The sequence below is a fragment of the Anarhichas minor genome, unplaced genomic scaffold, assembly GCF_050575085.1.
Source record: "Anarhichas minor isolate MPS153535 unplaced genomic scaffold, ASM5057508v1 ptg000058l, whole genome shotgun sequence".
NCBI lineage: Eukaryota > Metazoa > Chordata > Actinopteri > Perciformes > Anarhichadidae > Anarhichas > Anarhichas minor.
In genome coordinates, this window is record NW_027466504.1 from 12,257,972 (window position 1) to 12,278,803 (window position 20,832).

Genomic DNA, 20,832 nt, shown 5'->3' on the forward strand with positions numbered 1-20,832 from the left:
TCTGACTCACATCCTCTGACTGTGCCGAGCTTTGAAAGATGTGTAATGAGCAACTTTGCAATCTGGCATGAATGTAGTTTGTTATAGTAGCTACAGTGGATGAAGGATGCATTACATGTAACAGGATTCCTCAAATCCGATTATAATTTGTCATTTTGACGCACTGCAATACTGAACATAAGAGCGCACAAAAAGTTAGACGAAGGGGGAAATAGGCATTGTAGGTATTTATTAAATATTGGAAATGGCACTGTTTGATAAAAGGAGGCACTTTATAAGATCTGACTGTATCGCCATTTGATTTAGGTATCTAATAACATTCATATTTTTTGTCTTTATGTTTTTATCTACTTTTGGAGATTGTTGGAATAGTATAGAGACATTTTAACATAGCCCTTTTTATAACATTGAATATATACAATTTTGAAGTGTTATTCATTATTGTATTCCCATTTCCCTGCACTTAACATACCATCTTTTTATCTGTATTTGTAATGATGGGTCAACATCCACTTTCTGTCCTCATCCTGACATCAGGACAGCATTATAATAGTCTGTTTTGTGTTTGAAACTTAAAACGTATAGCTGTCTTTACAGTGTGTGTGAGGTGCTACTTATCATTGCCCCTCTCTCCCATAACTTAAAGGTCAGTTGGTTAGGAAAACTTTGGGACAGTGTGTTGATGCTGGGACATTTGTTTCTACGGTGACACTCCAGATTTTCAATCATAAGATGCTGAAAAACTTACATTAGATACTAAGATTTTTGGGGAAGTTAATATTGGTCCCTCTATGGTGGAAAACAGCATTGCTGTAAAGCCAAGTCTGCATATGAGAACAGCCGGGCTCCAATTAGTTGTTGATAAATGATGACGACCAAAGATTAAGTAATCATTTTAATTGCTGCGTCAGTCAGTGGGGTTTGACATTCTTCGTCACCATGGATTCTGTAATTATCCTTTGACCCAAAGAAACCATTGTATATTTGAAGTATGAGGATGCACAAAAATGAGGCATAAATCACTGAGATACAAACAAAACGTATTCATCTTTACATACATGTACTGAGCTTGTTATTTCTCATCATAAAGGAGAGTATGAACCTGAAAAGATGAGAGTTCTGTACACATATCGTGTCTATCTGTATTGACAAAAAACTGAAAGCAGAGAGGAGACTAAAAAGTTTCATCTGCTGACATAACTGAGCAAAGAGAGCACATGTTTCTTTAATAAGGATGAAAGCGTGGCGCCCTTGTAATCGGATCTCTTTGTAGCAGGCAGCTTTCCATTAAGGAACAGCAGGATCCTCTCTTTAACCCAGGAGCATCGGGACAGATGGGACTGTGACACACAAACTCACACACAGACCAATTCAGAGCAACACCGAGAAGATTTCTGTGATCTTATGGATACAATGAGTGGTAAAATAAAGGGAAGGGGCAGCAGTGAAGGCAGAGTGAAGAACATCTGTAACACCTGTACTCACTGTAGCTCCTCTCTGTCGTCATGACAGTGTTTCACGGGATGTGCTCCCCGCTGAGTGCATCGATGATGAATTCTGTGGTGCTGGGGGTCAGAGGTTGAAGGTTAGGGGTACTCCAGCTGGCAGCCAGGGCCGCAGTGGACTCCAGTGAGGAGGCATTCAGTGGCTGGAGCAGGAGGGGGAGAGGTTGAGGCATGAGGAGGGGAGAGGGCAGAAGATGTTTCTCTTTTTGTCTTGTTTGATGTACCACACCCTCAAGGCCTTCTTTTCCCTTTCTGGCATAAAGTAAACTCTCAGATGTGAGAAAAAGCAGACAAAACACATGTAGCATTGAACTCTATCTCTCAAAGTTAAAGGGCTATAATCAAGGCTCTTACATTAACAATGGATGACATGACAATGTGAAAGTTCCCAACAGAGTTTTAAGCTCATTGTTTTGTTTTTCCGGCCTGCAAATTTACTGCTTTGGTTCACTCTAACCGTTTTCATAGTGTCGGCCACAGCAGACATCTGTTTTCAGCTGAACAACTCTTAAATCCCTCTGAACGCTGCCGGCCCAGCACCAAACAAAAGAACTGTTCGTGACTAGCGAACATTTAGCAGCTAGAGACCGATTTCTCTCAGGAGTTGGAGACCAAAAACAGTCGATAATGTGCTTAGGTGGCCAGAAACACGACTTCAGAAGATTGCTAATATTGGTACGTATTTGACGTATTTGCTGGATGTGTAAGCAACTTTCTGCTTACAAGTTCGCCATATCAACTTAAAAGGCGATAAGATGTCAGTGTTGTGTTTACAGTTTGTTTCAGCTGCCCCCAAAGTGGGAAAAAAAATCAGTTATTGCAGGTTTACAGTTTAGGGAATAAAAACATAAAGCAGCTATATCTATGAGTGCATGTTAGTAGTCAAGTCTCTGCAGTTTCTTTGTTTATCCTGTAGAGGGCAGATCTTTAAATTAATGAGCCACATGTGCCAAGTGTTAGCATGATGTGTGCTTCATTTAAAGAGTTTTCCAAAACATTAGTTCTCCTCGAGTGGAAAATGTGTTTAATGAGAAGCGTCCAAAACACAGTAAATAGCCATTAAACTTACTTTAACAGCTCCCACATGAGTTTAAGAGGGATGTGATTGAGCCAGTGTGTGCATGTGTGTGTGTGTGTGTGTGTGCATGTGAGTGTGAGAGAGAGAGAGAGGGAGAGAGTCTTTACAGTGTTTATAATATAATATTTCCATGGTTGACACTGTCAAAGCAATGTAATGGGTCTGTGTCAGCATAAACAACTACCGTCACTAATGGCCATCTTTCACACAGATACTCAGATCAGTTTTTTTCAGATTAGCTGCTCTGGACACAAAGGTCACCCATATTCCTCTGTGTCTCCTCTCAGACAGACAAAGAGCCTCCCAGTCTTCTGTCATCAGTTACATAACAGGCAGAGGGGAGAGTTCCTCTTTCTGTCCGTCTCATGTGTAGCTGTGCAGCTCCCCTCGTCTGCCTCGGCTGTCATCAGAGCTATTGTCTCAGGCATTACCTGTGGAGCCAGATAGTCAGGTGGCTCCGGGCCTCAGACTGACTGGCTCATCACTCCCCTCATTTTGCCTCCCTAAATTCCCGCCGGATCATTGAGGAGACATTTGATTAAGCATCAGCACTGAAACATGCTAAAGGTAGCGTCAAAAGCTCAAGTGCCGCATGCAACTGTTGAGCAGATGGCTCACTAATTCTTCCTGCGGCCACTTCATAAGTCTGACAGCTCCTCCGTTCACCAGACCGTCATCACAACACTTCATGTTCGCCTCCGCTCTTCCATGGAGGTCCTTCCCCCAGCCCTGTAATTGGTGCGGTTAAACTCCACCGTGAGATGTCTAATGTGTGTTTAATGGGTATGGGTGAAGCATCAATTAAGTTAATTGTAGATCATTGACTTAATTTTAGTAATTTAGAAAACCCCAGCTTTCCTAAATGTTGTGAGTGTGGGGGGGACATGACGGAAGATTGTGAGTAAAGACAGAGGGTAGCCTCAAATACAGCGCTGCGCTCCAGGATGACCTTTATGGGATTTACTGATAGTAATGACGGTGATGATGAGGTTTTGGTGCTGATGATTGTTTTAGTGGCGGAGGGGTGACTTTTCAGTCACTATGTTCATTATCTGGTTTCAAACAGAGATACAGTATGTGTTGAGGTTTAGCGTGGAGTCTGATGTCTTAGCTGATTGTTTTCTATTTGTTTGTAGAGAACTCTCGATACAGACGCCACTTTAAGTCAAGTACAAACATGACGGTTGCATTACTCACAGTCTTAGCAGTAATAAGCTGTTATTGGTTTTGAGAGGACATCAGATCCTGCAATTAAAGAAGACAGTGCTGTCATCAGTGGATATTAATCTTCAGTATCTGACTTCACATTTTGCATGTGTATAAGTAAGTGGAAGGCTACTGTGAACACGTGCATTCATACTCATCACACATCATGCAACAGCTGTGAGGCAGAAAAAGCGCACATTACAGGTGCTAAATTTGAAATTCAGAGCATATTGTCTCTCAACGGCTATCAACATTGCGACAACGGTACTAGCAGCTAACAGCGCTAACAGTGCAAACAACGGCAACAGTGCTGACAGAGCTAACGGTGTTTACCTGATGGGGAACCTGAGGGTTGGTTTATCATGCAGTGGGGCACGCTCACATGCACTATCATGCACTAAAAGCTTGTGTGGCCGGCCCGGCTGTGTCAAGAAAGCACATAGAACCTTTGATAACAGCACACACAGCGGGAGCGGGACTTCATTCTCTGCTCAGGTAGACATTATTCTAATATATCATAGACAATAGTTGTGTGCTGTAATATTAAATTGTATAGAGAATCTTTCAGCAAAATGAAGCCGAGAGCATTCCTTTTAAAATGGGAACATTCAGTTTGGCGGCTTCCCCCACAAATAGCTGCAAGCTGCAGCATTTGAAGCATGTTTATGGGCATGAATCATGACTTAATGCTGCATTTAAATAGTTACAGACAGGCAATTTATTCTTGGCTCACTCCTCGCATTTTGTGCAATAACATCGTGTGACTGTGTGTGTGTTTTACAGTTTATTGGCAGCGATCATTACCTGCTGACAACTCCCACTCGTTCTGGTCTTTTATAGGGTGCCCTCTTATTTTCCAAAAGACTTGTCATTCACCAAATATATATGTGTTTAAACATTGCACCAGCACACACATCTAGCCAATGGCAGGACATAAGCAAAGGTATGCACTTTGTAGTGTGACAGGAGGAGGGGAAACATATTTGCTCATGCACTTGGCAGATCAAACTAAGCCTCTGATGGTTTATAGAGGTGTCAGGGCATAATCTGCACAAACCACATATAAAAATGTAATTATCCTCAAATCACCTGCAGCCAATTAGAAAGAAGAGAAGCTGAGAAATACACTACATAAAGTCCTGCACCGCCAAGAATACAAACTTATCGTGACACATGGGCCATGTCACAATAACATATAAACGTATTTGGTTTTGAGTGTATGAGCTGGTCAAAGTGATAAACAACCATGTTGAAATAACATTTCTTTGAGCCTAGAAACAAGTTTAAGTGAAAAATACGGATACACAGGTCTGACATTTTGTGAAAGACACCATTATCTTTTCTTGCCGTGAGCTGAGAACATCGTTATCACTGTCGTATCTGTATGGTCACAATCCTGCTATGCCTAAATTATATTTTAAAATGCCTCTGAATGCACTTCATATAAAGTGCTCTGAAAAACAACCTCTTCTAACTTTTCTACTAGTAGCTCTACGGCTTTTAAACTCTCCGAGACTTCATCACCTTAGTGGAGTGACCGAGACACAATTTAGTCAAATGGAAAGCGACTCGTTTGCTGAGCCGCAGCGCTCTGCCGACCAGAGGTTGGTAAAACCACAGACGAGCGTGTTTTCCCGTAAGCCTGTGAGGCCATCAGAAGTTCAGGGAGCAGAGTCCTGTGGTTAATCTGCGCTGGTAGCTGCCGGGCCTCTGGCCTTCACATGATTCACTGATGTGTGTGGGACACAGGGGGGGTGCATCTGTAGAAGCTTCAGCACACTTTATCCATCAAAGCTTACTTTCAAGACTTGGAGTAGCGGGATGTCTTCTCCCAGGGTTGTGGTTTCTGGGAGACCGACAAAGCATTTCCTTAATGGCTCACATCATACTCCTCAATGTCAGTTTAACAGCCAGTGTCCAGTATGTTTGTCACCAGTATGAACCTGTCGGCAATGTTTTAATGATTACCTTCATGAAGGGAGTCTACGTGATTTAAAGGAATAAATAAACTAGACACAAATGTCTTACTATGTGTGCACTAAAAGCAGAATCAGACAGTGGTCGCTTCCTTGTTCATGTGTTACTGACTGTCTTAAAGATGTCTAGCATTTGCTTGCTCAGGGAGCCTTTTGTGGGTAGAAGACATGTAGACCACTGCGTGACCTGGGAGTGGGGCTAGTCGAGGGGTAACATTGGACTTGTAGGCTACATATGGATCTGATAGAGAGGGCAGATAATCAGCAGACGCAGTGGAGCCATCCCTTGAACAGAGCAGGAAGTGTGTAAGTGTGTCTGTCTGGTCCTGTTCTGCTGTACAGTGTGTGTGTGTGTGTGTGTGTGTGTGTGTGTGTGTGTGTGTGTGTGTGTGTGTGTGTGTGTGTGTGTGTGTGCGTGCGTGTGTGTGTGTGTGCAGAATCCTGTTGTCATGAGACATTATTAACCCATATGTTAACTTAATGAGTCTCCTACTGTTGTATGAACAGGGACAAATGAGCAGTGAAGGGTTCTCACAGTCCTAACGGTCTCCTAAGAAGTAAACGCTAACATAAGCTGCATCACAGCAGATGGAGGGACTGCAAGACGCTAAAACACTAAACTGAAATTAAATCACCTTCTTTCAGGGTGTAAGTTACGTACGATTAGTTTAAATTTGTTCATGGCTGTGTAATGCAACTTACAGATGTTTAACATGGTCTCAACGCTTTCTGTTGTTGGCCACATAGATTTATTCATAAAGTAAGTTGTAATTATTATTCCGTGCATCAGTCCACAAGATTTTTTTATTCTGAAATGGTGAGCGTGATAGGATCTTGGCATGGACGTACATTTGAGCTGACACATTCTTAGCAGTTGCTTCAGTAAGCGTTGTTGCCGGCACAAAGATCACAGACCGATCATCTGCCTTCAAACTGTCCTCCTACAGTGGGAGTGTGTGTGGAGGGTAACTAGTCTTTTTAAATGATTGAAGCTGTACGCAGGAGGGAGTCTGTCTGAGAAAGTTCCTGTGAAAGTAAGCCGAGCATGGGGAGTATGTGCATTGCTGCTTCATGGTAACATTACATATGTACATGAATTGACTTTTGATATAAATAATATACTTTTTATGCACGCCATCCCTTCTTCTGAATAAATAATTCACCAGTTAGCGTATGCATAAAAAAAAAATCCCAAATCACTGTATTTAAATAACAGTAGAAGTTGTATGATGCTTGTGTTGTCTACAAAAAATGACCCACATTAAGCCTCCAAAGCATTATTATGAACAGTCAGGTCTCACCTCCTGCAATGACAGAAAACAGGATTATTGTTGTATTATTTTAAAGTTTATTTAATCAGGTAAACCCCTCTGAGATTGAGATCTTGTTTCCTTCTTAATTTGTATAATGCCAAATGGCAAACTGCTGAATTTTGATGCCCACATAATCTAGTACAGAAACAAAGACTGACTAGTTACATTGAGCGCAGGTAATCTGGACAACCTCATTAACGGGATTGGGGAAACTTTTACTGCAAGATAAAGTTTGTCTCGTGATAAAATATCTCAACCTCAGGCCATTGTGCGTTATAACATTTTGATCACTGATTGCTGACAAGGAAGGTTAATGTTCTTGTAAAACTGATTAAATCTATTAAAACAGTATTTTTAACTGTCCCTGAATGCCAGAAATTAGAAATGAGTTACCTTTCAATCACAGTCAAATAACAAGGGTGAACTAAACCAGAAGTGACATTGATGTTACTCAGATATATACAATAAAATGTACACTCACACGTGTTAGACTTGATGACAGAATGAGGTTGTAATCAGCCATTGGCACAGAGACACCAGTAGGTTGACTAAATGTTGCTCGAGGCAGAACGTTATTTACAGCTGACGCTCACACAAAGGTCAATAAAATATCATGAGTTTATTGGTGGGACTTTGGTCCTTCATTTTCACAGAAGGTGAAGGGGAAGTTACTTGTTCAGATCCAAAGCGTTGAGCTGAAAGCAGTCAACATGTTGAGGTAAGGAAACTCCAGATCTCTTCAAAGGGTTTCTGACTCTGATTGTTAACCTGGTTCTAATGTGTAACAGTGTAGCGCTTTCATGGTTGGTTTCTTTGACTGGACAAGGGTCTGTTGTGTATTGTCTGTCACAGTGTTGAAATATGGACTTTAATCCAGAGTCTCTTCACTTTTAGGTTTTCTCTAATAGTCTGTGTTTATCTGATATTTGGCATCACTGCAAAGCCATATACACCCTGGGTATGTATATATTGCTACTGGCTGGCTCTACAGCTACAAATCATATAATTATTCCTGACTAATTTCAAATGACAAGCATGTATGTTTATTGGATATCAGTCACGTAATAGTTGTGCTCTTTTCTCAGAATAAACTCAAAGATGAAGCATTCCAGGATACGGTTTTGTAAGTTGTAAACTAAACCTAAAGAGAGTAATTGTCTCCTGGATTGAGGATATGCAGACTTAGATTTATTTTATTTCTATTTATCTCAGGTCCTTAGATAAGAATGGAAAGATGTCCTGGGGAGTGGAAGTGGAGCCTCCTGAGGACATGGATGAGACTCACTATGACATCAACCCTCGCATGATGATTTGGAAGAGTATGTCAGCCAGTGGAGAGGACAAGAAGCCCCTGAAGGCCGAAGAAGACTTGGATGAACTGTACCATCCTTCAATGGTTGATCTGCTCAATGTCCAGATCCAAAATGCCCTCCATGCTGCTGACATCCGGGCAGAACCTTGGCAGGAAGTTGCCTACATGAAGAACCATCAGGAACCAGAGGAGGATGAAGATGACATCGACCACCCTAGTATCAGTGAGGTGGCCTCAGACGAGCCTGAGCAGGACTGGGATGAAGTCTACCACAAAGCGAGGGAGGAGCTGGATGTATATCTGGCTCCACTAGTGGCTGGATACAAAGCTGGGGACGAGCTGTATCACCGTGATAACCAGGCTTCACCTGTGCAGATGGAGCTGCTGAGCCGTGAGGTCATGGGTGGAAGTGAGGAGAGAGTTCACCTTCAACCAGAGGAGGACATGGACGACCTGTACCACAAAGACCTCCCGAAGCTCACCTCCCTACAAGATGATTATGATTATGAAGGTGTCGATCCCGTTTATTTACCATCTCAGAGGAAGCACAGCGAACCAGAGGACGATCTGGACGATCTCTACCACCAGTGATCCTTCAACAACTCATCCTGTGTAGATCCCTATCATTTCAGATCAGACACATAGCTGATACGCTGGTAAATACATAAAGAAGTGTCGTTTGATTTCATCAAACTGTCTTCAACAAGAATAAACGCATCTAAATCTGTTAATAAAGATGCTTGAATACATGCATCAAAGACTTCAAGTGTTTTATTTATTGGTCCAAAACAGACGATAGTTACAAAAATACAAAATCATTTCTGCTACATGTGAACTGGAGATAAATCGGACCATATTTTACAGTATTATCAAACATTGACAAGAACAAACTAGGTTTTGAACTGGAAACTGCATAAAATTGAAAATAAGTTTTATGCAAACATATTCACCTTCTCCCGATTTTCACGAGAAATAATTTCATTTGTGGCTGAAATTATTACATCATCATTACTACTTTAATGGTCTGTGTGTGTGTGTGTGTGTGTGTGTGTGTGCGTGTGTGTGTGTCATTGTAGCAGCTCAGCAGGAATGACCCCTTTCTTCAGTATCAGATTCCCATACAGAGCTGTTTCCCTGTGCAGACAGAGCAGAGGAAACAAAATCATCTGTATCTTTAAAGACATATTTGAAATAATGAGTCTTTTTTGAAGAGTTTAAAGCATTGTGTTGTGCAAATCCTAATCTCCAATTATTCAAATGTTGTTTTTTGAAGAGATAGCCTGGTTCCAGACTTTTGAATCGCTGCCTACATCTCATTTGATAAGAAACTTATAGAGTGAATCAAGTGAAACAAAATGGCAATTCAGTCATCAGGCTAGTAAAACTTCACTTTTACAAAGTGACACGTGCATTGTACTCATTTCGCAGACACAGAATGAAACATTCAGGTACAATAATCAAATGAAGGAAGAGAAAATACACACCCTGTTGCCACAACAGCGTAGGCTTTCTTGGCTCGCTCATAGAAAGCAAACCTCTCCACCTTCTCAAGAGGAGACTACATGTAGGCAAAAATCAACACACAAAGGGTCAAAAATCAAAGTAACACAAAGTTACTTTGTGTTACTTACTGAGGTCATTCATTTTTAGACACGCCCTTTTACCTCAGACCCCGCCTGACCCAGGAGCAGTGTGTAGGTGTCCCACACAGGGACAGCTAAACCTCTCCGTTTGTCACTGTTTACCAGATCCATGACTGCAGCCTTTGGAAGCACATGAGCACAGATTCAACAAATGAATTAAAAAGACAACAGAAGGAGCCGACAGAAAAACTCCTTATTGCCATCCACAAGACATCAATCAGTAGTTTTAACTTAAGATTCATGGGTCCTGTACCGGAGAAGGGACATAGGTGTCCAGGGGCAGCAGCTTCAAAATGGCCTCCAAAAGCCGTGGTATTCCCAAACCGACATTAAGATCGAAAGCAGTTATAAATACATACACTTGCCAACATTTTTATTTACAAATATATGAATTTACCTACCATCAGCTCTTATCTCTTTTGGACCACAAGCACAAATGGAAGATGCTGGAAAATTTGCATCAGCAAGAACTGAAAAAAAGAAAGAAAAACACTGAGTCCCAGAATGACTGAATGAACTACAGCATGTTACATTCAGGAGGAGTTTGCCAGTTTACAGGTTATGATGCAGTGAGTCCTGCTCTGTCACTCTTTACACTGGTGTTGACTTAAACTTGGATTGGCCGTCTGCCCTACAGTTACTATACACACGTTATAGGCTATCACTGCAAGCGCAGCCAGCGAGAGGCGACCATGGATATGTGTGCCTCATTAAATACCATACCCAGTTCATCCCCGTGGCCCATTTTAGCGAGAGCATACAGCAGATCAGGAGATACAACGGAGGGGATTCCCTTCAGTACGACCATACTGGCAGCCACAGAGAAGATAGAACTGGTAATGAAGCGAAGCGAGAGCAATCGCTCCGCATTACTTCCGGTTTCGTTTAGGCAAGATATGCGAGCATGCGTAGCATGTTTGCACTTCCGGTTATTTGGCCACAAGGATGCCTAAATGATTTACTTGTTTCTTGACAGGTTTATCATTAATAGAGGTTATATCCCACATTTTGAGGCAAATAACTTCTTAAATCCAGGCAACTTGAAGCGTTTGAAAATACATCAACTGTGTTCATTGCAGGTTTCTGCAAATCATTTTTCAAGAATAAAACGGTGTCATCTGCCAGTTGGCTTAATATAATATTACTCCTTGCAATTAAGAGACCCTCTAAATTACTTTATTTTATATTGTGACAAAAGCATTTTGTAAAGATTTTGAACTGTACATAAAAACTGTCAAATACTGTACCAACAAAAATGTCATAAAAACTGTAGCGGCATGTATTGCCCGTGAACTATGTATACAATTATACAATTAGAATGTGTGCTATATTACTATTTTCTTTTAATTATTGATTTCCTTTTTTGTATTTATTTCCGTCTATTTTTCTGTGCTTGCCCCCCTGGTATGTTAGTTTGAATGTAGGCTTTTTTTCTTATTGTCAGTTTGGGAATTGAACAATGTCTTTTTGGTTAGATTCCTGAAAGGTCTGTGGAAGATATTTTAACGTTTTGTTCTACAACATAAAATATGTCAGTAATACCCTGCTTGTCAATTGAAGCTTTTATGTGTCTTAAAAAGTCGGTTGCTAACAAGTGGCTGAGACTTTAACACGTGCTAATGCCGGTTAGTCCGCCCTTACAGCCTGTTTGTGTATATTTGCGCTCATGCAATGGTGGTGTAGTTTGTTTACAGCCCAATGTTACCTTTTTGCTTTTGCTGATTGCATTCACGCTTCAAAAATCATGAAAGAGGTGTTCATTTGTGAAGATTATCTTGCTGAAAAAAACGTGAAACTATCATAAACACTTTGTTGCCCCAGATTTATTGTCTGCAATAATCAAAAATCCCAAATGCATCATCTCTGCGGCACCATAGACTGTATATCAGAAGGGCAGCACTTTATAATTGGTTTAAATCATCACTCAAACACCGTTGTCTGTTCGAAATCCCAGGTTTTAACATAAATAAATATTTTAGCTATTTTCATTTTGTACATATCTGAACTATGGCTTATATTCATGTTATGTATTCAATTAATTATTTCCAAAAATGTTAAGTCTCTGCAACTAACTTAAAGTTATCTAATGACATGGAAGCCCATCTATATCAAGCTATAAAATAGGGTTGTGTCATTAGTCCAACAAACTGCAATGTTGGTTCATTTTCGGTCTGTGTTGTTTCTGACACCCTTGGGTGGGCATAATTTAAAGCAGACACCGGTGAACGTGTTATTCCGACACGGTCCCTGGTGCCAAGAATGTGAGATAATGAAAATATTTGTCAGATGAAATCCACCCTGCCTGTTTCATCTGTGAAACTCTCAGCTGGATGGCAGAAAAGTGCTGAGGAATTCTTTCCATAACCGCAGGTCCCAAAAAAAAGAAGTAAAAAGCAAAAGATCTGCTTATAAAAATGGCTTTCATAAAAATCAGGTCACAGCATTGAGCAGTGCAGGCTTGTGGTTTTATAGCCCATAGTGCATTTACAATCCTTATACAGCTGCTGTTAATAATAAACAGATCCATGTTGGAAGCCTACTTTATTGCTGGTTTTTAATCTGTAAATATTAGCTGCATGTTCAGAATATTTATGCATTGCAGACCAGACCTACAATGCATTTTGCTTTATCCTCTTATTATTTATCTACAGGCCTTGAGATGTTCTGTGTGTAATGCTGAACTCCCAAATCGTATGTATTTTGTGCTAATTGTGCAGGAAGGAATCAGCCCACATCACACTGCTTAGTATTTACTTTTGTTGGGGCTTTATTTATGTTCGTTTAATTTAATCCTCATCTATAACCTGAAGTGAATGTACATGCAGTTCTGACATTTAACACAGGGTGGAGCGTCAATGCAGGAAGTGCATGTATATGTAAGCTCCATACAGGTGATGAGGATCAGGTGGGCGAAACCAACGGTATGCAAACATCTTTTTGACCGTGACAACATGTTGGCCTGAGAGCGTGGTTTGGATTCTGATTGGAAACAGAGCTCGAACAATGCTGCTATAATGCCACGGTGAGCGCATGTCAAACGGCGAATAAATGGATTGTCAAATCCAAAGATAACGCACTATAAACATGGTTTATTTTTTAGCACTCGTCCGAAACAAGTTTGCATCGTCTGCCCCTCAGTGGTTTACGGATAGAGCTATTTGTAAAAGTCATTACACGTTTGTATCAATATATATGTATGCTTTCTTGATTCGAAATCACTTTTTGACTGGCTTTGCTTTGAAAATAATTGTAAGCGCATATAGGCTCACATAGTCTACATGCATAGATCAATACAAATATAAAAATGATTTGGATTTAAAAATAAATAAATAATGTTAAATCCACCATGACTGAGTGGCACAGAGGCGGTGCAGTTTAAGAATATGAGAGAGAAGAGACATTGCAAAACCGGAGAAAAGGCCCATGCAGGAGCCAGGCCTGTCTGCCAGCATGAAAGCCCCTTTCTCCCTCTCTGGAACCATGCTGCTCTCTCTTTATTCCGGCTGCTTTAAATGAGTTTATCACGCTATGAGGGTCTGCACTGCCAAAATGTAACGTTTTGCCCCCTTTATCAGTGTGGAGAGCCTCAATTGAGTCTACATTTATTATTTTGACCTTTCGGTAGTCTCAAAGAGGAGCTTCTTTTCGGGCCCTCTCTGCAGACTTTTGTGCTTCCCCGCGGAGTGAGAAGACGAGTTTTTTTTCTTCTTCTCCTTTTAAAAGTTTGGTTCCAGGGGGCTGACAAGAAAGCAAGCTCCAGGGGAATATTGAATGAAAATAAAAATCAATTAGGCCATGGCCTTGTGAATATATGAGGCGCCGCCGTGTGAAGATCAGAGAGAGAAAAAGGTGCCTTGCGATGATTGGAGCGGCGTAAGAAAGCGCTCACTAACCAAATTTGTTCTGGTGTTTTTGTTTTTTTCTCAAGTCAAAATCATCGTTTTATTTTTTTAGCCAATATGCGTATCTGTATGGCTATTCTTTCTACATAGGCCTATCTACGTTGAGACGAGTATTTTTAAAGGTGTTTTATTTGCCGCAAAAAGAAGGCACTACATGGATATTTTCTCAAAATCATTATAGAAGTATAATTTTACTGAAATAATCATCTTCACTGACATTTTGTTAAAAGCCCATTGGTTATGAGATCTTAAAATCGAGCCTTTTGGATATTTGATGCTGCAAAAACCTGCACTGTGACACATTTTGGGCCTGTTATTATTTTAAGTAAAGAAATCACAAGTCAATTTCGTATGAACATATTTTCACATCTTATAACAAAGCTCTATCTGACAAGTTATCTTTTCTTTTTTGTAGGTCTATCAAGTTTTAATAACCTGACCTTATAACTGTCACTTTACACTAAGTTTCACTAAATGTAGTGCTCATCTGCGTTGGGTGGATAGTGTGGGACCTATATCAGACCTATATCATTTTGAAATCGCCAATATGTTTAAATTGGAAGACGATTATCAGATATTGAATTCAAAAGGAAATTGTCACATATTAGTTTTCCTTGTGTCAAATCATTTCAGATTTTTAAAAAGACAGCTCAGGCTGTAATCTGGGTCACTATAGTTTTTAGGATTATAAAAGCCTTCATTTGTACAAAGCCAATTTATCTGCTTAAACACTTGTGCATAAATATACATACCATATGGCCCTTTTTGTTTATTAAGCCTACAATGCTTTTGCTGCATTCATCAGAAAACAAACACATTTGTAGCTGTATGTTTACATGTGGAATGTCAACCTATACCTACATAGAAGCCACGTAGACATACTATTTACAATCATTTATTACAAATGTATCAGATTTTAGGCAGCAACAGTCATAATAAACATGTAAGGAAGTCATAAATGTAACATTTCTAAGGTCAGCTTTTGTTATAGGCAAATACACTGCATTTAGAAATCTATTCATATTATTATTTAGGCACACAAGTAACTGGTATGTAAACAAATAAGCCATGTTATTTTTGATGTCAGTGTGATTATTTGACTTATCTGGATAGCTATTTGTTAAGCAGTAGGCTAAGCTAACTGACCAATCATGACATGGTTTTGAATTTGATCGCTAAACAAATACAGTTGCTGCATTACAGCTACAATACATTTTCTTAATGTATATTAACCCCACTATAGAAACATGTCCTGAAGTGGGATGACGAGAGATTGCTTGAAATACGTTTAATACATTTTCACAATTTTATTGCATCATTTGATGCAATTCCAACATGTCATTTGATAACAATCAGGTAGGCTACATTGATTTATTTGCGACAGATTTAACATTGATTTTGTTTAAATCTTTTGTCATTGCCCTTTGAGTGGGCTTCACAAGGGGTACTTCCTGTTTGAAGATTGTCCCGCCCCCATTTATGACATTACATCCGCAAAGGTCATTGGATTTCACCCCTGCTTTTATTCAACACCAATCATATTCACTTGAATGTTGTAGAGGAGCAGAGCAATGCCCTGGAGCTCAGGTGTTTACATTACAGATACCAACCTACTACCAGGTACGAGTCTACCACACTCCCACTGAATTCATCGTGACCAGTTTCTGTGCCTTTGAGTAACAGAAGAAGAGCCCCATCTAGTGATGTGAAGTAGGCTGACACATCGATTGAATGCTGGGTGAACTGAATCCACTTGTAACTTGAGTCAGGTTTTCTCAGTTTCAGATGTGTAGCTGACATTATTTACTGAAATGTTTGTTTAAAAGAGATCAGCCTCTGAAACCAGGACATTTCTGAGTGACAATGTGAATTATATGCAATTATTTGTATCACCTAATATTAGAAATGTGTGGAAAGGAAGATTCGAATGTCTTTAATGCTACTTCCATTAAATAATAGTGTAATGAAAATGTATAGTATGCCCTAAATATGTCCGTTTAGTATTCCATGAAAAGTACAATATAAGGTAAAACAAAGAGGCCATCATAACTTTTTAAAATATACAATACGATAATGTACTATACTGCGTCTTGCCTTTTTTCACATCCTATTATACAACTTTTATACTATAACTTTTTTTTAACATGACATGCATGTCCAGATAGTAAAGTGGTTTCTACACATGGTTCCATTCTACACCATCTATCAATAAAAAAGGGTAAAATGCCAGATAAGTATATCTAAACACATGTTGACCCTGATAATCTAGTGACAGCATGTACATGGAGGCCAGAATGGGTCCCAGTTAAACACCGTGCACTTTCAGCTTTTGAAAAAGTTGCTTTTCAATAATATTTTCTAAAACAAAATTGGGAAATAAAGGGAGTTTACCCGGGACAAACCTCAAAGAGCGGTTTGAAATATTGACCATGCAAGAGGCTAAACGCCTTTAGAAACAGAGAGTGAGCTCCGTGAACACTAAAGTAATCCAAGATAGATGGATTCGAGGAACCTCTTGTGACTGGACGAGGGTGAAATGTTTGCGCTGTATTGTTGTTCATGCCTCAGCTACTGTACTGAAAACCATTTGAGAGATTGATTTGTAAAATGTACAGAGAAATAAGCCGCCTACAAAATGCAGACAAACATTTGATAGTGAAAATGAAAAGTCAGTCCAAGTACTAATTCCACCTTTTACACACTGGCAGAGTTATCACACAGTATTCACATACAAACACTCCAGCACTCATGTGTTCAGACTGCAAATGCATTTGATATCAAACCTCAGCAGGTAGAGCTTCACTGCAATCACTCACACTTGTTTGTTCCACTACAATCAGTTTTTTTTCAATTCAATTCAATTCAATTCAAGTTATTGCAGATGAGTGTTCTTGGTCGAGCTCCTGGTCTGCTCTTTTCTAATTATCCTGGAAACTGGCCTTCCTCTTCTCAACAAATGCGCTCATGCCTTCTTTACGATCATCCTGCGGGGGAAAACCAGACACACACACACATCATGACTGGACTGTCAAAACTCAGAGCCAACCCCCCCCCCCGTCACTCCCTTTCAGTTGGGCTCTTCTACTCACGGTAGCAAAGGTAGAGTGGAATAAGCGCTTTTCCAAACGATTACCCTCAGCCAAAGTCAGTTCAAAAGCTGCAATCACACGGAGGAAACAAGTCAAACGAGTTAAAATGCATTCAGCTTAGTAGGTTTAAGGATATTCAACATATTAATAGAAACAAAATGTACACACCTGCATTAACAGCCTCTTTAGCCATAGCAGAGACCAGTTTGGAGTTGGCGGCAATTTTCTCGCCACATTTAACGGCTTCAGACACCAACTGGTCCACCGGATAAATTTTACTCACCAAACCTGAGAAACAGAAAAGGCTACTGAATTAAGTATACTAAATATATAAAGACATCAGTTTATTAGGTACACACACTGGTAGAGTCTAATGTGGGCGTGTGTTTAAATGTTTCAACATATCACCGCACTAACCACCGTTGTACGGTAGACTAGCACCACTTCTTTGCTTTGTATTATCTATTTGGGCAACTATACATTTGTTTTACATCGTTTTTTTCACCATGAGCACCAAACGGAGAATGTCTGCTTCCTACTTTTTATAGATCAGCTTGTCACCACTCAATCTGCGTACGGTAATAAAAGGCACACGCAACATTCAGCGTGTGTCCGGCCCATCTGCTCCCACAAATGGGCGTTTCGTTTTTTGTCATGATAGTGTGTGTGTGTCCGAAACATAAAGTTTTGGATGGACAGACACGGCTAAAACAAACCCTAACTTAACCCTCAGAAGAAAGATGCTGGGTGCATTTCCTTTTCTCTCGTAAAAAAGTCACTTTAAAAATAAAGTAACTCAGTCAAGCATAAGTGCCTCAGAATTGTAGTTAAGTGCGATACTTATACAAGTAAATGTACTTTCAAACACTGTTACCTGATTGCTGGGCATTTTGTGCATTAATTCGGTCTCCTGTGAGTACCATCTCCATAGCCAGGGATTTGCCCACCGCCCGGGTCAGCCGCTGGGTGCCACCCGCCCCTGCAGGTAGACAGACATCATGAACTCCTAAGCAAGAATCTGGTAACCTTGGTATAAGGAAGCAAAGTCTGAACAGGAAGGAAAGCGGATACTAATGAGTCTTTACCAGGAATGGTCCCCAACAGGATCTCTGGTTGGCCGAACTGCGCCTTCTCTCCAGCGTAGATGATGTCACACATCATCGCCAGCTCACAGCCGCCACCGAGCTGAAGCAACAGAATATATAGTAGGAAACAGTGACTCTTCATTGATTCATACCTCGTTTATATTTGGTGCATCCTGAACTGAGAAAATACTGGATATACAGTTTTCTAAAGTCATTCTCTTCTTGCTTCCCACAAGCGCTCAAAATGAAAAAGATAAATGAACTTTAAAAAAAAAAAAAGACACTCACAGCAAATCCATTGACAGCGGCAATCACAGGCTTCCTCACTGTGGACACTTTATTCCAATGAGCCAGGAAGTTTCCACCGTAACACTCCTGGAAAGTTCGATTCTGCATCTCTTTAATGTCCGCTCCCGCTGAAAAACACTAAAAGTTGAGCTCACTACTGATATCTCATTGTAAACAAACCCAGAAAACACACACTCTGTTCCCTCACCAGCAAAGGCCTTTTCACTGCCGGTGATGACGATCGCTCCGACATCGCCGTCAGCTTCGAAGACATCCAGGGCCTGTCCCACCTCCCTCATCAGCCCGTCACACAGCGCGTTGAGAGCCTTGGGCCGGTTCAACTGGATGAAACCCACATCGCTCTTCTCACCTCGCTTTTCCACCAAAATATACTCATACTGACCACCTGCATGAAGAGATAGAATTAAGAAGAATTAATACCCGTTTCATAGTTATGCTGGAAACACTGATGGGAAAACCAGCAGGGACAATATGGCCTTAAATCACTTATTATTATATCACTGTTTTTCAGTACTTCCCAGCAGTATCGATCAATAATGCAACACATGAGCTTTATGAGACAACGACACATTATAACTAACATTACTTCCAAAGGCGAGCAAAAGAAAAATATGAAAGACTTTTGTAAATTAAAGCATTTCTAGACCTGCATATATTCCAGTGCACGTGTGTCACTGTTCTGTTAACTTGAGCAGTGTAGACTTTCAACCAGGTGATGATCACTAGAGTGGTGCGAGTCTTAGTTAATCATTTAAGAAAGGGTGAAGGATCACATCTGACTGCTGCAGAGCAGCTCCAGGATTTGTCTTTGATCTGAAATCATCACTGCTCTCTGCAGTAGACTCTTTGTTTTGTAATAATATGTTTAATGACTTTATAACAGAACCATATGTCCTCGTTATACTTAGGTGGTTTAGTTTGGGCGTTTCGTATTTTATTTAATAGTGAAATAATTTTGGATTTCAGAATATTATTGTTTAGTTTTATGCATTTTATCTTTTGACATCTTGGGACCACGTTAGAAATAAGCGTTTTCACGTTATCCCGTAGAATTTTGTGTATGTCTGCAATCCATAAATAAGACATATTAAACATGCTAAAATTCATTAGATGTGTCTGGGCTGTGCAAAGTTATAGAAACCACAACTTTAAAATCCATTTTTGGGTGGAATTTCCCTTTACACGGTAACGATCCTCGTGTCAACAACATGATCTTGAAACGTTCTGAAGTGCAAAGTCAACACTAGTAAACACAGATGAATAAAATAACAAACTTAGCCAGCGAGCGGTGTGCTTCACAGGCGTCGCACACGTTCACATTCAGTGACGCAGGCTTGACATTGTAACGGGGACACTTGTTCCTGCAACACGACCACGGACAGGTATTTGAACACACACCTGGGCTGTAGTGGCGGACAGCAGACAGGACAGACGGAGCTGCTCTCGAGGACTTCAGGAGTGAAGCCGCACTTCTGCAGAGGAAAGCCATGACGGTGAGGACGGCAGGCTGTGGTCAGTGGACTTGCTCGGCTTCAATATCGCCGGAAGCTCCTTGGGTTTGCTTCTTCTTCTTTGTTGGTGTTTTCTCATGAGCATGTTTTAACAAACTCGCGTTACCGCCACCTGGTGTCCGCGGAGTATGCTTTGTTTCGATTAGGTTGTTTTTTGTTATTGAAGATAATTAATTTACAAGCATCAATGCAAAGTACCATAACTACAATACACACCTCTTAACAAACAAGGCAAAAATAAATAATTAATAGAAATAGTGATAAGACTGCGCTCTTCCACAGTAGCTTTAAGGGTCATCATAATCACCATCACCATGATAATCATCATTCATTTTCAGTTCTTCATAAGCTCTAGTGAGAGACTTTACATGTTTACCTTTCATTCGTCTTAACGCTGCATGGTTATCAGAGTCTGCAGAGAGCAGAGCCAGGCTTACCTCCTTCTTCACTTTTAATGAATTTATATAAAATATGCTTTGTATGCGTTACTTTAACATTTTATTGATTTTTATTGGGTAAATAATTCAGATAATATTTATTACATATTATTTATATTTGTCTAATATACATCCTGCTAAAATTGAATAATTGTATACATTATTATAAGATTATCTCAATAGCCTTATGCTAGAATACCTGGTAAAGTGTTAAAGTATATATCATGCATAATTTAAAAGCCATCCGAACATTTTGATAGAATGAACAAATACACATATTTGGTAAAGTAGGTGTTAACCACAACATATGAGAATGCTATTAAGTGAGAATGCTATTAAGTTATTGATTATGGTCATCAACAGCTGGCCCTTTCTTTATAGTGTCCGGGAGAAACCAAATATAACAACGTTAGCAACATTTTATCTTGAAGTTAACCTGATTATCTAATTAAAGGAGACGCATAAA

At 40.1% G+C, this 20,832-nt stretch overlaps 3 protein-coding genes across 5 annotated transcripts in view; 1 reads left to right on the forward strand and 2 right to left on the reverse strand.

The window, feature by feature from the left end:
* LOC142932776 (uncharacterized) overlaps positions 1-9,148 on the forward strand; it is a 22,009-nt gene extending 12,861 nt beyond the window's left edge. The window contains exons 2-4 of one of the 3 annotated variants that reach the window (XM_076076832.1): positions 7,973-8,036; positions 8,164-8,201; positions 8,291-9,148. In XM_076076832.1, coding sequence (XP_075932947.1) covers positions 8,313-8,981 — 669 coding nt within the window. In that variant the 5' untranslated portion in view covers positions 7,973-8,036; positions 8,164-8,201; positions 8,291-8,312 and the 3' untranslated portion in view covers positions 8,982-9,148. The remainder of the gene's footprint in view (positions 1-7,972; positions 8,037-8,163; positions 8,202-8,290) is intronic. The other 2 variants (XM_076076833.1, XM_076076834.1) reach the window with 2 other exon arrangements.
* Positions 9,144-10,911, reverse strand: fuom (fucose mutarotase). Its single transcript, XM_076076835.1, has 6 exons — positions 10,757-10,911; positions 10,437-10,503; positions 10,287-10,359; positions 10,055-10,153; positions 9,875-9,948; positions 9,144-9,524 (listed from the first exon to the last, which is right to left on the reverse strand). The coding sequence occupies exons 1-6, from the start codon at positions 10,839-10,841 to the stop codon at positions 9,458-9,460; spliced, it is 465 nt and encodes a 154-aa protein (XP_075932950.1). The 5' UTR covers positions 10,842-10,911; the 3' UTR covers positions 9,144-9,457.
* Positions 10,912-15,208: 4,297 nt separating this feature from the next.
* echs1 (enoyl CoA hydratase, short chain, 1, mitochondrial) lies at positions 15,209-19,976 on the reverse strand. The gene is made up of 8 exons (XM_076077008.1): positions 19,817-19,976; positions 18,606-18,803; positions 18,398-18,525; positions 18,110-18,209; positions 17,899-18,003; positions 17,193-17,312; positions 17,025-17,092; positions 15,209-16,919 (listed from the first exon to the last, which is right to left on the reverse strand). Exons 1-8 carry the CDS (start codon positions 19,905-19,907, stop codon positions 16,854-16,856), a joined length of 876 nt encoding a protein of 291 aa, XP_075933123.1. The 5' UTR covers positions 19,908-19,976; the 3' UTR covers positions 15,209-16,853.
* Positions 19,977-20,832: the final 856 nt, after the last annotated feature.